General features: G+C 44.0%; 1 protein-coding gene across 3 annotated transcripts in view; it reads right to left on the bottom strand.

The window, feature by feature from the left end:
* Positions 1-9,132, bottom strand: part of F13A1 (coagulation factor XIII A chain) — a 165,184-nt gene extending 156,052 nt beyond the window's left edge. For 2 of the 3 annotated variants that reach the window (XM_030314906.1, XM_030314908.1), the window contains exons 1-2: positions 9,033-9,132; positions 6,942-7,089 (exon numbers count right to left, since the gene is read on the bottom strand). In XM_030314906.1, coding sequence (XP_030170766.1) covers positions 6,942-7,071 — 130 coding nt within the window. In that variant the 5' untranslated portion in view covers positions 7,072-7,089; positions 9,033-9,132. Of the gene's footprint in view, positions 1-6,941; positions 7,090-8,670; positions 8,818-9,032 lie in introns of those variants that run through there. The other variant, XM_030314907.1, reaches the window with a different exon arrangement.
* Between the last annotated feature and the right edge of the window lie 10,257 nt (positions 9,133-19,389).

Genomic DNA, 19,389 nt, shown 5'->3' with positions numbered 1-19,389 from the left:
CACGGTTAAACCAGTTTGGGAAAATGCTGCTTAACCAAAGTCAATCAGGATTCTTGCAGGATTTATGGGAGACTTTAATATATTGATGTGCATTGTAAATATCCTATAGGTGCCATGTTTTCCAAACTTAAATGCTCATGGGGACTATTTTCTGTGGAGTTCAGTGTTTTGCAGAATATGTTCCGGGTGATGCTTCACTACTTACTAATTGTGCAACCTCAGAGAAGTTATTTAATCTCTCTGAGCTTCAGTTTTCTTTCCTTTAAAAAGATAATGGAATGTTTGCTTTACAGGGTTCGTGTAGGGATTAAATGAAAAAATGTATATAAACTGCTTTAGCACAGTGTCTGGCCCTAGCAAATTCTCACAAATTATTTTCATTGTATTATCATTGTTATTATTAAGAGAGGAGAATAGCATAGTGGATAAGAGTATAGATTTTCGAGGCAGATTTTCTGGACTCAAATCCCAGTTCTGGCACTGACTATCACCATGACTTTGGACCAGTTATACAAACTTCCTGTGCCTCCGTTTTATCACCTGCAAAATGGGGAGGTGTATTCTGAGAAGACAGGCTTGCTTTTCTTTTCTTGCATTTCCACAAGTGGATGAAATAAATTTCCCCTCCTTATTCCCCTCCATATTCCCAGAATATGTTTTTCCTTTTTTTAATAAAAATTTATCATCATGAAGCACTTTGTGTCATCTTAATATAGGCCATTTATCTATGAAACTATAAGCCTTTGCGGACAAGATCTCATCTTCACTGTACCTGGGAAGACGTGAAAAGACGCCATGGGAAATATGCCACTTTTTACTTTAAACAAATGTAATGCCTGAAAATTTGGAACTTAGAGTTGGTTATTCATCATAAAATGGATATTCTATTTATCAGAAGATTAATCACGGGAGTCCTTTAAATGTTATTTATCAGACAATTTCATTCTTAACAGATACCAATTTCAGGACTATATATAGTATATTGTATATATGTGTGTATAGTATATTATATATTGTACAGCGTTGAAGATAGTGATCTGTGGTTTCATAATATGAGGCCCCCAGAGTAGCACTTTCATTTCAGACAGGAATAAAGATTCCATGCCTTGATAGTTCATAATTCATATATTACTTATAACATAAGGTAAATAAGAGTACTAATAGATTCTTTTGAGTCTATAAAACATAAGCCAAAAAAACCACTATGGTTTCATAGTGAAAACAAAAACATATATAATATGTTTACATTTGTCACATAAATATATATTAAATATATTTATAAATATAAATTAAATAATAATATATAAAATGAACATATGTTAGCATATACATGAAGAATTTGTTTTAAAATAATGTAGTCTGCAATGTTATAATTTTGATAATGCTTATTCTAAGTATGGAGTTTTAAAAAATTCTATTTTTTTCTAAATGATCTTTTCATTCTTTACTGCAACAATCCTCCAACAGGTCAGTGCCTACAGGAAAAAAGGAAAAAAAAAATCATGGAAAACTACGGTTGTACTCTATGTGGGGAAAAACCAAGGCAATGATTAGTAAGATTTCCCTTTGTAATCTCTTAAAATAAAACTGCATATTAAAATAATTTAAACCAATGAAAACATTTCATTTAAAAAATAAAACTTGACCAAGACGCGGAAGATTAAAAGCGACATTAAAAGTAAGAGTTTAAAGAACTAATGTTGTAGACTTTAGTCAAATGGACAAGACATATGGAAGGGTAACCAGCAGGGTTGTTTATCGTTAGAGGGAGAAGGAAAGGACAGCATAGCTCTGTGGATTTGCTAGGGGTTGGCCTGAGCACTGGGGAATAAGGTGAGGTCATCAAACCACTGATTAAACAACACTTTTTTCATTGCTCATGGACAGTCACCACAGATCAAGCTTTGTATTTGGTGTTTATACAATACCTAGCAATAGCAAGGGGTCTATAGATGTTGGTTGTAAAATTTGAGCATAGATATAAAAACATCATAGTTCTTTCTCTTGTCCATTTTGGTCAGTGCTGTCCCTCTTCATGTAGTAAACAGTAAACACTCATTAAGCTGGCATATTGATTTTTGCTTTGCTTATTGGATTAATGAGACATAGTTTAGATTGAAGGAGACTTCTCATCTAGGCTCCATTCGCCATAAACAGGAAATGAATTTGCTTCTCCCTGTCCAAGCCCAGTTCCTGGCAAAATAGAGCCACTCATTGCTAAGCTACTTTGTTTTTGTTTTTGTTTTTGTTTTAGAGAGATATTGTAGCTGGAAAGTTGGCAGCTTGCTCTTTCAAAGTGACAGCTTTCAAAAAGTCTACCTAACACAATTTAGCCTAATTCCAAACACATCAGAAAATGGACTGGTTAAAAAAAAAAATCTCTCCTCATGAACCAGCTGCTTCCTGGTCCTCCTACCCTTTCCCTAATATGAAAAAAAGTAGATTATTTTCTCCTTAGGTTGTAAAAATATTCTTTGGAGAATGATTATACCTGTCACAGATGGAATCTTGAGATAAGTTAAATGTTTAGGTTCATATCCTAGGAATTCCCTAGTGAAATGAAATCCCCATGCAATCTTCGGTAATATTATTACCAAAGTGTAGGCATAAATACTGTCCATGGGGAAGTAGGTCTGCTTATTGTTGAAACAACAGGATAAAAGTTCCTTTCTCATATTTCCTTTGGAAACCTCAAGTTTTAAAGTATCATTAATTAGAATGATTAAAAACATTTTCTTAAAAAGAAGCTTATTGTTTTTCAACTGTTGCTATTCAAATGTCCTGTACTGTAAACTGTATAAGAAATGCTTAGCTGCCCAGAGCAAGCTGGAGTAAGAAGTGAGACCAGCATCTTCTCCAGGGACTGAAATCTGTCTGGCCTACCTCTCCTCTTGCTGGAAGTATCTCAACAGCAGCCTCCAAGTATATTTCCTTCTCTCCATTTCCCCCTCACCATTAGAATTGCCTTCATGAAACATAATTCTGATGATTTCATTTTGCTATTTAGAATCCTTTGCAAGGAGGAAAGGTAAGGTCTCAGTGTACCTCAGTGTACAATAGGTCCCTGCCTACTTTCCCCAGGCTTATCCCCCACCATATCCCCATTACTTGATAAATACTGTTCTCTCTGCTAGAAATGCAGTTCCCATGCATTGCCTGTCTGGAAGACTCCTATTCATCCTCTGAGACCCAACTCAGTTGTCCTCTTTCTCACTGTACCCACACCAAGTTATTCCTTTCTCTGTTCTTTTGCTGCAATAGGCATAATTTCTGTTACGCTATTTTTGCATGGAATTTCAATGATCTTTTCTGTGTCTATATCATCTACTAAATCGAGAGCCACTTGAAGCCAGGGATTGGCTTACTCATCTTTGTGTCCCCAGAGAGAACTTAGCATAGCTCCTGACACACAGGTGGCAGTCATTAAATGCTTTTACACAAACCGAATGAAAGAATGAATTGATTCTATACAACCTCATTTCTGAATCATACATTAAATGTCTTTCTTATTCTTTTAAAAATCTTCAACCCAGAGAGGTTTATTCTGCACAAAGGAGAGATTTATAATTAATTAGTTAACTAGTTGATCTGGTTCTGACAGGGAATGGGGTGGGAAGGAGGAGATGCTCAGAAAGGTACAAGACTCCATTAGCTTGAAAGATTCGAGATCTCTCCTGCATTTGATTTTTTTTTTTAGAAATCCAGACTTGCTTTACAGTTGAATTGATCACATTAGATGTATCCAATAAGGATTATAATCATTACTGTAAATGATCACTATGGTTAACAATGCAGAGTCAAACCAGACCAAGAATATGAGGTTATCTTCCTGAACATTACATCTCCTAAAATAACCTTTGAGACCAGGAAAACTGTAAAGAGATTTTCAGAAATAACCACTGAGCATGCAGAACAGTCTAATAGGAAGAGATGCAAATCTAGAAATCTGAGGAGATTTTCACATACCATTCTCAGCTACAACTGAGTTCGGAAGAGGGCATTAAGGACCCCTAAAAACACATGAAGATGTCAAACATCACCAGTGAGACTAGCTGGTCCTATCTCTGGGGTTTCACTGTCACCTCAAATATTTCAATTTTTTGTAAATAGTGTGCTGCTGGATGGGAGGAACTTTATGTGAGTTTATACAATCTGAAATGCAGGCTAAAGTCATTCTTAACCAAATACTCACAAAAGCTATGAATTAAGGGTATTATTCACATTCAGTGTATATTATATACATCGACTGCCACAAGGCTGTTTGAAGCGAAAAATCTGCCATTTCCCCCCTTTCGTCCTCTTGCTTTTCTGCCTTTTCAGTCAGCTTGGTACAAGTAGCTTGCTAAAGGGACGCTTTTGGAAAAAATGAGGAGAGTTTGCCTTATGACTTTGAGAGCCAAAGCGTCCTCAGGCAAGGGCTCAGGGATATCCAAGCCCTCTTGGACGCCCCTAGTGGTCACTGCATAAACTGCAAGAAGACAGAAGTTAAATACCGTGACTACTTTAGCAGGGGATAACTTGGGACAAGTTGATGTATTTCGTGTCAGAGAAATTTGAAATATAAAGGATAAGTAGGAGACAGTCCTCCTTGATCAGGTGGTTTATACGCTGGTATTTTCTTCTGTTCTACTCATCTAGGACTTTCCTCTATGCTCCCTGGGTTCTGAGACCCTATTCTCATAGTGAGTAGCAATTAGTTCACATTAAATGCATGCATGTTTATGAAATCTGGAACATGCTATTAATAATAAGATTATAATGACTCTAGGGCTGGTGAGTCATTCAATTCTCCAGTGACTGACTGTTCATTCATTGTACAGTCATTGGACACTCACACACCTCTGCCAAGGTCTGTAATAGGTATCCCAGAATGTCACTTGGGCTGTGGATACATGATGACTGATTTTTCCAAATAATTCTCTTCAATATAATTCCCCACCTGTGCCTCCAAAAATAAACAAAAAACAGTAAACCCAGGTTTGTTTGTTTTTTAAATCAACCCACCTGCTCAAGTTTTCTGGAAGTTTTGATTTCTTATTAGCAACATTTTGTTCAGATTTCAGGTAGACAGACCCTGCAGGTGGTTACACATTCCCCTTGGAAGTGGTGGGCCCCTTTCACTGTGGTGGGCCCCTAACCTAGTAGGGTATGATAACCTGCTTCTGAATCAAGGAGCATTTGTAGGTCGCGTCCTATGGATCAGGTGTCTCATGGGCACTGGTCATTTGATCACAATGGCAGCTGTAAAGTAGGTATTGCTTCCATTTTCCTGATGGAGAAAATGAAGCTCCCCTGGGTGACAAAGTAAGCAAGTGGCAAATGTGGAAACAGAACCCAGGTCTTCTGAGTCTCGGACCGGGGTGTTCTTTGCTACATCTCACTGTCTCTGTGCACATTTCTCTTCACTGATCCTGTGCCCCTCTCTCTTTCTGTTCTTCCTGCCCTCTTCTTTTAGCACCTTGGCCACCATTCCCCAGGGCCCAGAGTCTTCTCTGCCAGAGGGGAATTTTTCTAGAAAACTGAATACACCAAGGTAATCTGCTTGATAATTTTACATGCTCATGCTTTCCAATTTTATTTACATTCAAAAGATGGAAGGAAGGAAGGAAGGAAGGAAGGAAGGAAGGAAGGAAGGATCCTATCTTAGATTGGTCCGTGAAGGAGTGGACATTAATTACTTGCTTTGGCCTCAGTTTCCTCACCTGTAACATGAGAATTTAGATGATTGAATCTTCCTCACCTATAACATGAGGATTAGCAAGTCCTTTTTAACTCTGTTCTGTGGCTCTACTGATGAAGTTGTAGAGAATGTGGCACCCAGCTGGGAGAGATAGCTCAGAACTACAAGTTCACAAGTTTGTCTGGACCCTTCTATTAAGCTGAAGATGCCCTTCTGTGAGTTCTCTCCTCCAAATTTGGATGGTACCTTAATGGATGGTACTAGATCTCTCTCTGTTTTCACAATTGAATATCAACCAGCTAGATGTGATAGTAACACAATCAAATCTGTCCACAATGTCGAGAAGTTCTGATTTGCTGTACTTGTTAGTGATCGGCATTGTTCTTTTTCTTTGCTTTCAACTGCTGACCTCTTTCTGATGAGGCAAATTAGCCACACACCCCAAGGTGATGGTGGGCACCTACCCAAGCAAGTGGGTGTTCACACCCAATGAAACTTAGCACAGAGCCCCCTCAGGACCAAAAATGGGCTTGGTGCAGTGTGCTACTGACAAAAAGTGCTCCCTGCTAGATGCCATTCAGGGACATGAGTCTGAATGTCCCTGCCATGGCCCAAGGGAATGGCACCTGTGTCACCAAGCCACTGCTGGCACCTGGGTCCCATCACAGCTGACAGGGCTGAGCGGAGGTCAGCTTCTGGCTGCTACTCCCAGAGCAGGTCCCTGGGGATCAGTGGAGGCAAGAGCAGGGGAAGCAGCTTGCCTCACCTGCTCAGCAGGCTGCTCTGGAGACAAATAGAGGGTTTCCATCTCCATTACTGTCAGAGTCTGGCATCTTTCTCCAGCTCTGAAATTCACAGTGATGGAGAGAGGAGGGAGGAGGGAGAAGGAAGGAGGCACAAGCCAGACAATCAAAACAGCCACAATATTTTGGAAGTGGAAACTTCCAGCTAGAGAGTATTTTTAAAACAGAACGGTAGCCCTGGAAGAAGCACCCGCTAAGCCAGCGCCCTTGTTTTATAGAGGAAATAGCCAAGAGGTAGAAAGACAAAGTGACTTCCCTGGGATCACAAAGCTATTAAGTGGCAGAACTGGGACAAGAATCTGAGTCTTTGGTCCTTTGACCACTCCAAAGAAGGCCTGGGAGTCTTTTCTTTAATACCAGACACTGGCAGGGGCATCTCTTTTGTGGGAGCTTAGTGGAGACAAAGGGTGCTGACCCAGCCAGCACCTGCAGGGAGAAGCAGGTGGCTGTGCCTGTACCTTGCAGGTTGAAGCCCCGGGGGGTCAGCCCCTGCAGCTCCACAGTGGGGAGGTCATCCTCTGCCGCATTGGAGGCGTTTCGGGGCAGGGCTCGCCTGCCTCCAAGTGCAGGTGCGGAGGTCTCCGACATTCTTAGCTTCACAAACTCCTTGGGAGGAGGGATGGGGGGGAGGGGAAGGGAGACACAGAAAAGGAATGTGAGGTGAATTACATTGGAGACAAGGATTCAAAAATAGAGAAACAGACTATCTGTGTGAGATAGCACTGGAGCAACACATTTTGAGTTTCGCATAAATAAAACTTGCGAAGTGGCAGTAAGGATTAGTCTAATGATGGAGTATAGCTCCCCAAGGATCTTGGGGAGATTTCTTGTTTGTCAAAACATATGGAAAGCAGAAGAAAGGGGCGTTATTTGAAGAAATGAAAAATGTAAACGATTTTAGAAAGCAGGTTTTTTTTTTTTAATCCCTTCATTACCTCTAAAGGCTGTATCTTTGTGAGAAATGTTTACTGTCATATGCCTGTATGTATGTCCATTTCATACAGGCTTAGGAAGCCTAAGTTACTTTTAAGAACAACCTCATCCAGCCGTGTTTAGATAAGCAGCATCCTCTAAAGCATTCATGTTTGCAGTGTAATTCAACCTATGTTTAGTGAGGGCCTACTATGTGCCAGGCTGTGATGTACACCGGAGAACGAAACAGAGGATTGTTGACCTAGAGTCTAGTGAGGGTTAGGGTGGAGCCCACACTTTCCAGAAGTAAACACAAAGGGGTATAAGAAGGTGGCCATTACTTTGGAGCCAGGACCACACAGAGGAGAAGGCAGATGGAGTCTGTGTGTGTGTGTGTGGGGGGGGGACATTGGCAATTTTAAATAAGGCTATAAATAGCCTTTCTCTAAATGTACTTGGTCAGTGGTGCTAACAGTGCCTTAGCTCCAAGCCTACTTCCCTTTCCTCCGGAGTTTGTGCAGGCAAGGAGCCAGCTCAAATACCACACACCTCACTGTCACTCCCCAGTCTGTACTTGTTGACCGACTGACCAAATAAAGGGAGCCCTTGTTTCTGACCCAAATGAAGCTTTCACCTTGATCACCTGGATCACCCAGTCATGACTCTTGGCTATTTGGCTTTTTTTTTTTTTTTAAAACCAAGCACACCCTCCAAAGATGAAGAGCCTCCACTATAGAGGCAAACCAGAGTAGACTGTTCTAGAAGCAAAGGCAACACAGCTGGAGACAAGATAATCACTTACTAGGGTATTTGGTCTGGGACGGAGATAGCAATGTTTCCAAGTATAAAGTCTGAATAGGTTTCCATAAATACCTACAGACATATTTACACAAAGTCTCCAGTGAACTCAGGGGACAAGGAGAAAGGGTTAATGATGGAGGGAACGCAGGGGAAAAAGCAGTCCTCTGCAGGGGAATAAAAAGGGTGGGCTTAGGATCACTAGGGGAGAGAGGGTTTGGGGGTAGTACAGAGCAGAGCCCAGCAGGGCACTGGCCTGTTGGGAGAGAGAACCCAGAAAGCAGAGAGCTGGGGATCCCCAGGTGCTTGGCCAGTAAAAGGATCTTGTGCAGGCCTGGCTGGGTGGGCAGAAGCACTCCCTTCTCACAGGTGAGTGGGGGGTAGGGGGCTAGGCAGGGGCTCAAGTTCAGCTCTCGAATTGGGAAGGGAACAGAGGATGCACAGGGACAGAAAGCCGAGCCAAGTAGGTGTTCTTACCTAGCTCTATCTCTCTATCTCTCTCCATCCTTCTGTCTCACCCCTCCAGAGTCCTCCCTTGGGGGAGCACTCCCAAGTCCCTCATTCCCAGCTAGTGGCCTTCTTGCAAGCAGTGCCTTCAGGGCTACGTGGAAGAGAGCCTGAGGAGCCCCCTCTGATGGAAGTGGCGCGGCGCTGGGTAGGCACGGAGATAGGGACTAGGAACAGAACTGGACAAGGAGGCTGCCCCTCCCCCGCCCCCTACACCCGGAGCAGCCCGCTGAGGGATTTCGGGAAACCCCAGGCAGGGGGCAGACCGAGCGGGGGGGGGGGGGGGGGCCCTTGGCTCCTGGTTGCAGGCTCGCAGCTGCCGGGCTGCTTACCTGCGGTCCCCTCCCGAGGTGCCCTAGCCTCAGGCTGGCGCTGTGCTGCTCAGGGACACTTCCTCAAAAGGACGCAGTTAAAAGGACAAGAAAGTTGGCTCTTAAATAACATCCTAACAGCCCCCACCCTCTTCCCCCGTCCCACAGGGTTTTCTCCTCCCCCTTCTTGACAGCTGGAGCAAACCAAGCAGCTTCTAGGACTTCCTATTTACTTCTGCCACCCTGCTGTGTTATTCCGGAGTGAGCCCCTCCTCCCACCCACAACCCCCCTGACTCCCAAGTGTCCAGCCCTGCTTCTCCTGGCCATCCCCACCTTCGGTTCTGCAGCCCCTCTCCAGTGCCAAGCAGACCCTGCCTCTGCCCTTTGGTCAGAGAGGCTGGAAATGTCTTTCTGCACAGGGCAATGTCCCTGCCCTCCGGAATTCTGAGGGCCACTGGTGCGGCTCGGATGAAGAGTGCCTCTGCCCTCTTGCAGACAGGTCACAGACAGCTGTGACCATGCATGAAGCATCCCCTTCTTGTGTAAATAAGGCTGAGGGGCCTGGTCTACGTGCTGGAAACATCCATGGGAACTTCAGCTACCACCTTACTGCAAGACTTCCCACAGGAGGGGACGAGTAAATAACTTAGAGTGTCAAAAACATTAGAAAATAACATCTTTTTTTCCCCCTGAAAACCATTCTGGTTTATCTTCAAATAACAGGAGAAATAGAAAATTTTTCTTCTATGTATATATTTTTTTCTGAGTCTTTGTATCTCTAAATAGTCCTATTTTCAAACAACCTATTTTTAACCTTCTTTACTGTCTTCAAATTTCTGACCTTGCCCCTTGATCTAATTTCATAGAGAGCACGGTAAAAAAATGCCATTGGTTAGGGATTCTCTACATTTTCTGCTACTGATCTATGAACTTGCCTGCAAACTTACCCACCTTTTCCCTTTCTTCCTCTCATTCAAGTGGGGAAGATTCCCATCTACCCCCTTGTTACATGGCAAAGTGCCCTGGGCCTTGCTGTTTTGCCTGTGGTCCATGCCACCTTCTTCTCCAGGGCCTTGCTGTGTATCTGTTCTCTCTCCTCTGTCTTCAAGCTCTCACTGTCCTGCAGCTGCTTCCCAATAGCATTTACACAACTTCAAGGCAAGTCTCTTCAATACTTTTTACAACTCTCCCTCAGCCCAGCGCCGCCCCCCCCACCAGCTATTGTTCCTCTCTCTCGTCACCATTGCAAGCTTCTGGCATCTGCCCCCATCATTCTGCTGAAACCAGCCCAAGCTCACCAATGGCCCACACCAAATCCAAAGGACAGGATTTGGTTATTTACTTGACCTTTGGAGACATTGAACTTGCCCGTTCTTGCCTGAAAGGTCTTCCCCTTCCCCCTCCCACCTCTGAGACACTCTTGGGGGGGGGGGTGGGTTCCTCCAGTGCTGCACACACCCCCTTGGATAAACTCTATGTCCCCCTTGCTCTCATTTCCCATCTGAGGGCTCTCACTGCCCTGATTTCCCATGAGTCTCAGGACACATCTGTGTCCTGACATGTCCCAAATTTACGTCTTTAGCCGTGATCTTTTCTATAACCTCAGACTCCCCAGTTTAACTGCTTCCCAGCCATCTTCACTTGTCATGTCCCAGGGATAACTCATACTCATCATATCTAAAATGACATGTATAATTTCCCCCTGGAAACTTGGTCCATGTCAGAAGTTCCCCGTCCCAGTATGCCACCACCCCGCCTTCCTTTGCCAAGCCAGACTTGTGGTGTTGTTCTTGGCACTTCCTTCCCCCCACCCCATCCCTAAATCCAATCCCTCAACAAATACTCTCTATTCTTCCTCTTAAATGTCTGTTGAATCTACCCATTCTCTCCCACTCCCACTGTGGAGGCTCAGACCTCCACATCATCCTCTCTTGTCAAAATCACAAGAGCCACCTACTGCTTCTGATCCTGACTCCTCTAATCCATTCTCCACACTGCAGTGAGAAGCAGCTCAGTGGGGCTCAAATCTGAGATCAAATTCTTTGAATAAATTCTAAACCTCAGTTGACTGGCCTCTGTCATGTTGACCCTGCTTTTCTCTCCATTCCTATCTCTTTACTCTCTCTTGCATGCTGCCGGGGACCCCCCCCTCCACCTGAACCCTGCCCCCCACCCCCTATGCTATGCTCCAGCCCAGCGACTTTCACACTTGTACCACTGCTAGACTACATGAGGGTAGAGACCCCAACTGGAGTTCCCAGGGAGAGTCTGCTGACCATTCAATTACTCAAAAGTCCATCCTGGGGCACCTGGGTGGTTCAGTTGGTTGGGTGTCCGACTTCGGCTCAGGTCATGATCTCACGGTTTGTGGCTTCGAGTCCCATGTCGGGCTCTGTGCTGACAACTCAGAACCTGGAGCCTGCTTCAGATTCTGTCTCTGTCTCTCTCTGCCCCTCCCTTGCTCACACTGTCTCTCTGTCTCTCTCTCTCAAACATAAATAAACATTAAAAAATGTCCATCCTTTCCATGTTCTTTGCTGAGTGCTAGAGAAGGACCATCCTACTCTGATTAGTTGTCCTGGCAAAAATCAAGCCTGGTGTTCCGGATTCCTAGAAATATCCTTGCCTGTGTGGGTCTGGGGAAGAGCCCTCCAGATTCAGCTGCACAGCTGCCAGGTCCTGTGATTCCTGGCTGTGCTGTGCATTCAGAACAGGCTTGTCAGCCTCACAACCATCACTTCAGTGCCACTTTTGGCCCGAGACTCACTAAGTATTGTGTGCACATGCAGACATATTGGTTAGCTTCCTAACTTCTCCAAATCACCAACCCAGAAGGATTAAAAACACAATGGCTGGGCGCTTAGGTGGTTTAGTAGGTTAAGTGTCTGACTCTTGGTTTTGGCTCAGGTCATGATCTCACAGTTTCCTGAGTTCCAGCCCCACATTAGGCTCTGCTCTCATGTGGAGCCTGCTTAGGATTCTCTCTCTCCTTCTCTCTCTGCCCCTCCCCTGCTCAGGCTCTCTCTGTTTCTCTTAAAATAAATAAACTTAAAAAAAATTTTAGGGGAGGCTGGGTGGCTCAGTTGGTTAAGCCTCCAAAGTCGGCTCAGGTCATGCTGTTCATGAGTTTGAGCCCCGCGTCGGGCTCTCTGCTGACAGGTCGAAGCCTGGAGCCTGCTTCCAATTCTGTGTGTCCTTCTCTCTCTGTCCCTGCCCCACTCGTGCTGTGTCTCTCATTCCTTCAAAAATAAATAAACATCAAAAAAATTTTTTCAATTAAAGAAAATGCAATAGCTTTCCTTGTACCTAAAAGATAGTGTCCATAAGAGAATGTCTGAGGGCACCAATTCCTAGCACATGGTTAAAGCCCAGCCATGTTACAGAGACTTTCCTCACAGTTCTGAGGCTTAGAAGTCAGAAGGAAGTTTCCTGGCCATACAATGAACCTTAAGCCATGCCAGAAAATGTGACTGCTATAGAAGCAGCAGGATGAATAGACTCTGAACTCTGTGGTGTCTTTGGTCTCTGAATGTTTCTTGCTTGGCATGGAGGTGACACAACATATGTATGTAAGGAATGTTTCCAGCTGGTAAAACAAGAACCAGGTTGGATATTTTTAAAAGGGGGAATTTAGCACAGGGGATTGGTTACACAGGTGATGGAAGAGATTGGAAGCCAAAAAGGGGAAAGCAAGTCAACTCAGCAATTAGTGACAACAGGGAAGAGTGGTGTCATCACAGCACAAGGGCTGAGGTTATGTGGCCGGGACTGGAACAGCTTGAGATTTGGTCATCACCAGAAACACTGCCTGTCTGAGGTCAGGAGAGAGAGAGAAGAATGACCCTTGCTCATCTCTTCCTTCTCTTTTCACTCTCCCTCCATTGTCTCGCATTTGTCCAATTTAGTGAAAATCAGTTGACAAAGGAGTCAGGGCAACACAGTCCACAAAGCTGGCACTACCACACCTGTGTTGAGAAGGGGTTCCCAAGACCAGCCCCAGGTTGAATGATTCACCAGGCTGTCATCCTCACAGCTGTGATTTATCGCAGCAAAAAGATAAAAATCAAAATCCACAAAGGAAAAGCCTCATGGAGTGAAGTCCAAAGAAAGCCAGGAGCAAACCTCCAAGAGTCCCCTCCCAGTGGAGTCAGACACATGCAAAGTCCCCAGCTACGAATGTGACAATGCCTGTGAAATGTTGTCCACCAGGAAGGCTCATGAGGGACCCAGTGTCCAGGGTTTTTATTGGAGGCTGGTCACACAGGCACTGTGCTGAGCACGTACCAGACTCCAGCCTTGCAGAAGGAATGCAGGTGCTCAGCATAAACCATCTGTACAAAGTAGACACAGCAGAGCCATGCTCATCACTTAGGGAACAGTGGGACTCCTGAAGTCCAAGTTCCCAGATGCCAGCCAAGGGCCAGCCATGCAAAGAAGTCTTTCTGAGGAGGGCAGTCTCAGGTCCATTGGGTTGACTCCTCTTTCTCTGTACCCTCCCTGCTTCTCACCCCACTGTCATCCCAGACAGAGGGGAGCAGGGACAAAGTGAAGAGTGGGTCTCAGGGCAAAAAGTTCCAGTGAGGCCAGTCTCTCACTCTGTCTTGCAGATGTTGCTCTTGGGGCCATAGCAGTGGCCTGGAGCAAGAGGAAACTCCAAGGAGAAGGTCCCAGACTGGGGTGATACAGGTCTGCCCCCCACTTTCCCTGACCTCACTGGCTCAGGATGGGACCTGAGGACATGTGCATTCTCTCAGAGTGCATGGCCCCAGACACATATTCTCACTTCTCTACAGCTGGAGGGGCCATGATCCCAGGGTACTGTTGATTGAAACAGAAACCCCTCATTGCCTACTCAAGGGGCAGAGCAAAGATGCCTAAACCCATCACTTAGGGATCCTGGCCCCTGCCAGAAATATGTAGGAGCTTTGGGAGTTGTAGGTAAACAGAAGATGCCTGGGAGGAGGGATTCCAAGTTCTCTGACTCTTTCTGAGTTTTCATTTCTATGGTATGGACACTCCCCTCTTCAGATAAACTACCACTTCTCTCCTTCCTGGCAATACCCAAAAGCAGACTGTATTTGCTCAGGAGATGACTTTTCCAGCAAACTCTATTTGATTTACATGCACAACATCATGTCTCAAACAAACAAAAACCTCAGTCACGTCTGGACCCAGTGGGTTTTTCCAGTTGAAACAGGACCTGGAGTTTGTTGGTTATAGATGTAGTAGCACAGGGAGTGGATATAAATAACAACTGTCCTCCTACAAAGATGCCATACCCTCCAACAGAAGTTGATCCAAGTCTCTCTCTTGGGGAAGACTTTCTCCTCCAGTGACCTTGAGCCTTAGGAATTGGGGGGAACTTTCCACTCCAGAGGATGTGGGGTTGGGGAGAGGATGGGAGGGAGGCTGGGTGGAAAGTGTATAATCACGTTCCAGTCACCGGAGTGAGCAGTTGGTAGAGAGTGGCCTTCTGCATCCATTCATGTCTTGTAGAAGCCTCAGGGGAGTTTCACGAAGTCTGACAATGACATTTAAAACATCAAGAAGGAATTCATAAAGCACCTCTGCAATAGGGCTTGGATCCTGAGAGAGGATCGTTCCTCAAATGGCTCTCTTCCCTCCTCTTTTAGGAGAGACGTAAATCCACACCAGTGACAGTTCCAGATGGCAGATCCTTCTTGTTGCTCAGGCTTCCCTAGGCATGACCCCCCCCCCCTTGCCAGTGTTCTGCCATCTTCCTTAATCTACTTTCCTTGGAGCAGCACACTGCTGGGCTCAATCTCCTCATGGCAGGGTCCTCCAGGAAAACAAATGGAGGAAAGCAAGATTTGACTAATGCACTCATGAGCTCCCAGTGAACATCTCTGTCTTTATTATTATTGTTATTTTTCTTTTTGGGAAAACACGAATAACATAAAATTTACCACCACACCCATTTTTAAGTGTACAGTTCAACAGTGTTAAGTATACTCAGTGCTGTGCAACCAACCTTCAGAATTTCTTCATCTTGCAGCAGTGACACTCTGTACCCATTAAATAATTGTAGGTGTGTGTGTGTGTGAGTGTGTGTGTGTGTGAGTGTGTGTAAGGGTATTTGTGAGTGTGTGCCTGTCTGTGTAAGTGGGTATGTGTCTGAGTGTATATGTAAGGGTGTTTGTGAGTGTGTGCACAGGGACAAGAGAGGACAGAAGAATTGCCCAGGGGCTGTCTCAGCTATGTGGACTCTTGGAGATGGGTTTAGCTTCAGTCAACACTCTCGCCTGGCTTCACAACACCTCCTGAGTTCTGGTTGGACTTAAGGAGACTACAAGAGCTTTTTAAACTTTAAAAGACTTCATAAAATATGACAGAAGTTACCTAGAACTGGATCTCTTGCAGATGAAGGCTTTCAAAGTTGAAGGTAGATCTTGTAAAATGTTGATTAATTAAAGGCATCCAGACTGGGGAGAGGGGCCCTTACAAGGCTATCACTGGCCTTACCAATATGTCACACAGACACATGACAAAGCCTGCTTGGTTTTGTTGATTCCACTCCTTACTCTGTTGGTGCCAGACCCTACTGACCACAGAAGCAAAGCAAGAGACCCCACATCCTCCTATCCCACCCACCTCACTTTTCAGGAGGAAAAGCATTCAGTGATAACAAAGAATTATGAAAAAAATAGCAGTTAAAATGGAAACATAGCAATGCATATAAACCAACTGACCAGCAGAAGTGAAACCCAACTGTAATTCCACAAATTTGTTACAAATGCATTGATTGAAAGAACAGTAGCAACTGAAAGCCACAAACAACCTCTGGATAATGGGAAGGCACTACAAATAATGCCTGCTCCATTAAAATTGCCAGAATGTGTGCATGTTCGTGTGCTGAAGTTCCGCAGGAACCTTGCCAGTGTCCCCAAGTGTATAATATGGCAGCTGGAGTTAGAATCTAGGCTTTCTCCCCTGTTCCCTGTGTGACCTTGGGCAAATTACTTCCTTACCTGTAGAGTTCCCTCACCTGTAGAGTGTGATCAGAATAGTGTCTACCTCGCAGGTTATGAAGGTCAAAGAAGAGGATGCACATGAAACACTGCACTATCGGCAGGAAGCCAACACAACATTACCAAAGATGGCAGGTGTGAGCTGAACAACCCTGTCCCAACCACGATGAATATTTTAACTTTTTATAATAATTGATACCATCTGTACCTTCTCATTATCAGGGAAGTGAATGTTTAACTTGCTACTAATTTCAGATATTTGAAAGGAGGTCCTATCATAACAATTTTCAGTCCAGAAGTTCTTTGGGAGTTTCAGGAGATTGGTAATTGGCAGGTTGCAACTGCATATGTAAGGATACATGTGGGTCTACTTCTAACTGAAGAGAATGAAAAACCTTCCAACACAAGGAAGCCATCAGGGGAGTGGGTCAGAGAAGGATTTAGGATAGAGCACGCCAAGCAAATGGACGAGTTTTTGTGAGGTCCTCAACTTTCTTTGGAAGCTGGCTTCCAAGTTGGTCAAAGGTCAGACCTGTCTGGGCATCACATCAAACTCTTCTAACAAGGCCCGTGGTTGCCAGCCAGCAGGGGTGCCCCAGTCTATGGCAGGCACTATGCCCACGGCCCTTTTGTTCCCTGTTGTAGTCACACAACACTGCCTTCTTGCTGATGAGGTAAAGCACTGGACCTAGGCAAGCAAGACTCTTCTGAAGGGGAGCAAAAGCAGAGACAAACACTGAAAGTTGGAAACCGGAAGAGGACCTTCAAGTGAGGGCAGGCCGGAAATGGAGAGAACGTGATGTTCTGCAGGTTCTTCCTAGCAGCAGAGCTTCTGGATAAGGATCTATGAATTTCCAAAGCAAGCCAAAGGCCATTGCATAATCATGTGTGGGTGCAAAGAAGAGGACAAGTTCTCTTTCCTTTGGTGCTCACTCAGCAATTTCTTTTTTTTTTTTTTTAGTTTATTTATTTATTTTGGGGGGGGAGGGGCAGAGAGAGATGAAGAGAGAAAATCCCAAGCAGGCACTGCATTGACAATAAGGACCATCACTTAGCAATTTCTGAGTGAGGCTTGCAGTGAGGTGCAGAGTCTTTCCTGTGAACGTGTTTCTTGTTAGTGCATTTCTGCAATCGCAACGGTAGGGAGAAGTTGTTAAGGTGGCATCTGAAATATTAGCTGCACCATATGGACATATATCATGATCCACTGAAAATATTTCCCACAGCTTATTTTTAACTTAAATAAAAACAGTTTATATATATACACACTCATGCAGTTCAGCCACCATGTGGAGGGATCATATGGAAAGGCCACGTGGACAGAAAGAGGAGCCCGGCTGTCCCAGTGTCCCGAATGAGTCCAACCTTCACCTGTCTTTGACAATTTACCACTGGCGTGAGTCAGCCATCTTGAAAATGCATCCTCTGGCCTCAAGCAAGACATTCAGCTGATGCCACGTGGAGCAAACAACCTACTCTGCTGAGCCCCTCCCAAATCATAAACTTTTGAGCAATTAAATAAAATGACTGTTACTTTAAGCCACTAAGCTTTGGGATAGTTGTTACATAGCAATAGATAACTGAGACACATTAGTCACAAATATTTACCTAATACCTACCATTGGTAGAATGCACAATGAATAAGAAATGTCCCCTTTATGGCATACAGTCCAGAGTGGGAAAGTATATTAAAAGCTAGTCTTTTGGACTTTAGTCAACAAGTCTGTTTCAATGATTTCATAGACTTACAAATTTCATAGACTTTTTCTTTTTCACTCCCATGACAAGTATCTGTCATGTGGACTTAATCTACCATATAATATATATTCAAATACGTGTTGATTAGTTAATGAATTAAAGTCAGTAGACGATCTGATCGATGAAAGCAATATGGGTTGCTGACAAAAAATGGGAAGTGAGGGCTTTTAGTAAATTATGTATGAAAAGCCTTAAACAGTCAGCCCCTCATTTAAACCTGGGTGTCCAAATCTGAGAGCCACATAAAAGAAAGCATCAAATAACTACAAGTGTAAATAATAATTTGTGTTTCCTAAAATGCTTTACTCAAACATAGGAGTCCTTATTTAAGTGCTATGTGCCCAATCCCTTCCCCTCCAGATAATAACCAACTACCCATTTACATTCTAATTCATGATGTTTCTCTTTCCCCCACACTTTTTTGGCCACTTATCCCATGGCTTTCATGTCCATCAAATCAAACTTGTTTTAATCAGGGAGCAAGTACAAAGGGAAGCACAGGGGGCTCCTGGGAACCTGTAATGCACACCTGGGTGACTACTGCCCATCCCGAATCTGAGAACAAATAGAGGGGGTCCCAGATAGGTTCCGAGTTTGGAAATGTTGGCAGAGCCACTTGGTATCCATGAATGGTGGTAAATCTACTCAATACCTTGAGCCACTTCTGCCAACTTCTCCCCTCCCTGCTTGTATTACTATCAACTGTATAAACTTGGAAACTTCAGGCAAGATCTCATTTTGAGAGGGAGCTAGTGCTACAGGAAAAGAAAAATAAAGTATGTCACAGATGAACACAATCTAGCTAATTAAATCAACTTGAGACTAACATGGTCCGATGTTTTTCAAGTCTTTTGTCCTATGAGAATACTAATTTATATAGCTTTCCATAGTACTAAGTTCTTTATATACAGACACACACACACATAATTTATTACCGCACATTTTAATATATGTATATATAATACACACATATATATAATTTATTAGTGCACATTTTAAATTTTCATATGAATATTATCTTTTTATTATGTAGGAGTTCTATGATATATTTACATATATTTGCATACATATAAAGCATATGTTTATATATACATAAAGCATATACTGTGTGTGTATATATATATTTACATATATGTATAATAGATATCATAGGGTTGAACATCTTACAGAAAGATATAGAAATTAGAAATTAGGGGCGCCTGGGTGGCGCAGTCGGTTAAGCGGCCGACTTCAACCAGGTCACGATCTCGTGGTCCGTGACTTCGAGCCCCGCATCAGGCTCTGGGCAGATGGCTCGGAGCCTGGAGCCTGTTTCCGATTCTGTGTCTCCCTCTCTCTCTGCCCCTCCCCCGTTCGTGCTCTGTCTCTCTCTGTCCCAAAAATAAATAAAAACGTTGAAAAAAAAAAAAAGAAATTAGAAATTATTTTGATTTTTAACATTTGCCTTCAGAATGTTTTAAACCAAAAAGGCAAAAGGGGGGTGCCTGGGTGGCTCAGTTGGTTAAGCATCTGACTCTTGATTTCGGCTCAGGTCATAAACTCACAGTTCATGGGATGGAGCCCCAAGTGAGGTTTTGCCCTGACTGCTTGGTTTTCTCTCCCTCTCTCCCTGCCCAACCCTGCTCACAGG

Source organism: Lynx canadensis, chromosome B2 (genome assembly GCF_007474595.2).
Source record: "Lynx canadensis isolate LIC74 chromosome B2, mLynCan4.pri.v2, whole genome shotgun sequence".
Classification (NCBI taxonomy): Eukaryota; Metazoa; Chordata; class Mammalia; order Carnivora; family Felidae; genus Lynx; species Lynx canadensis.
Note: the sequence above shows the minus strand (reverse complement) of the source record. Positions and strands in the feature narration are given on the sequence as shown.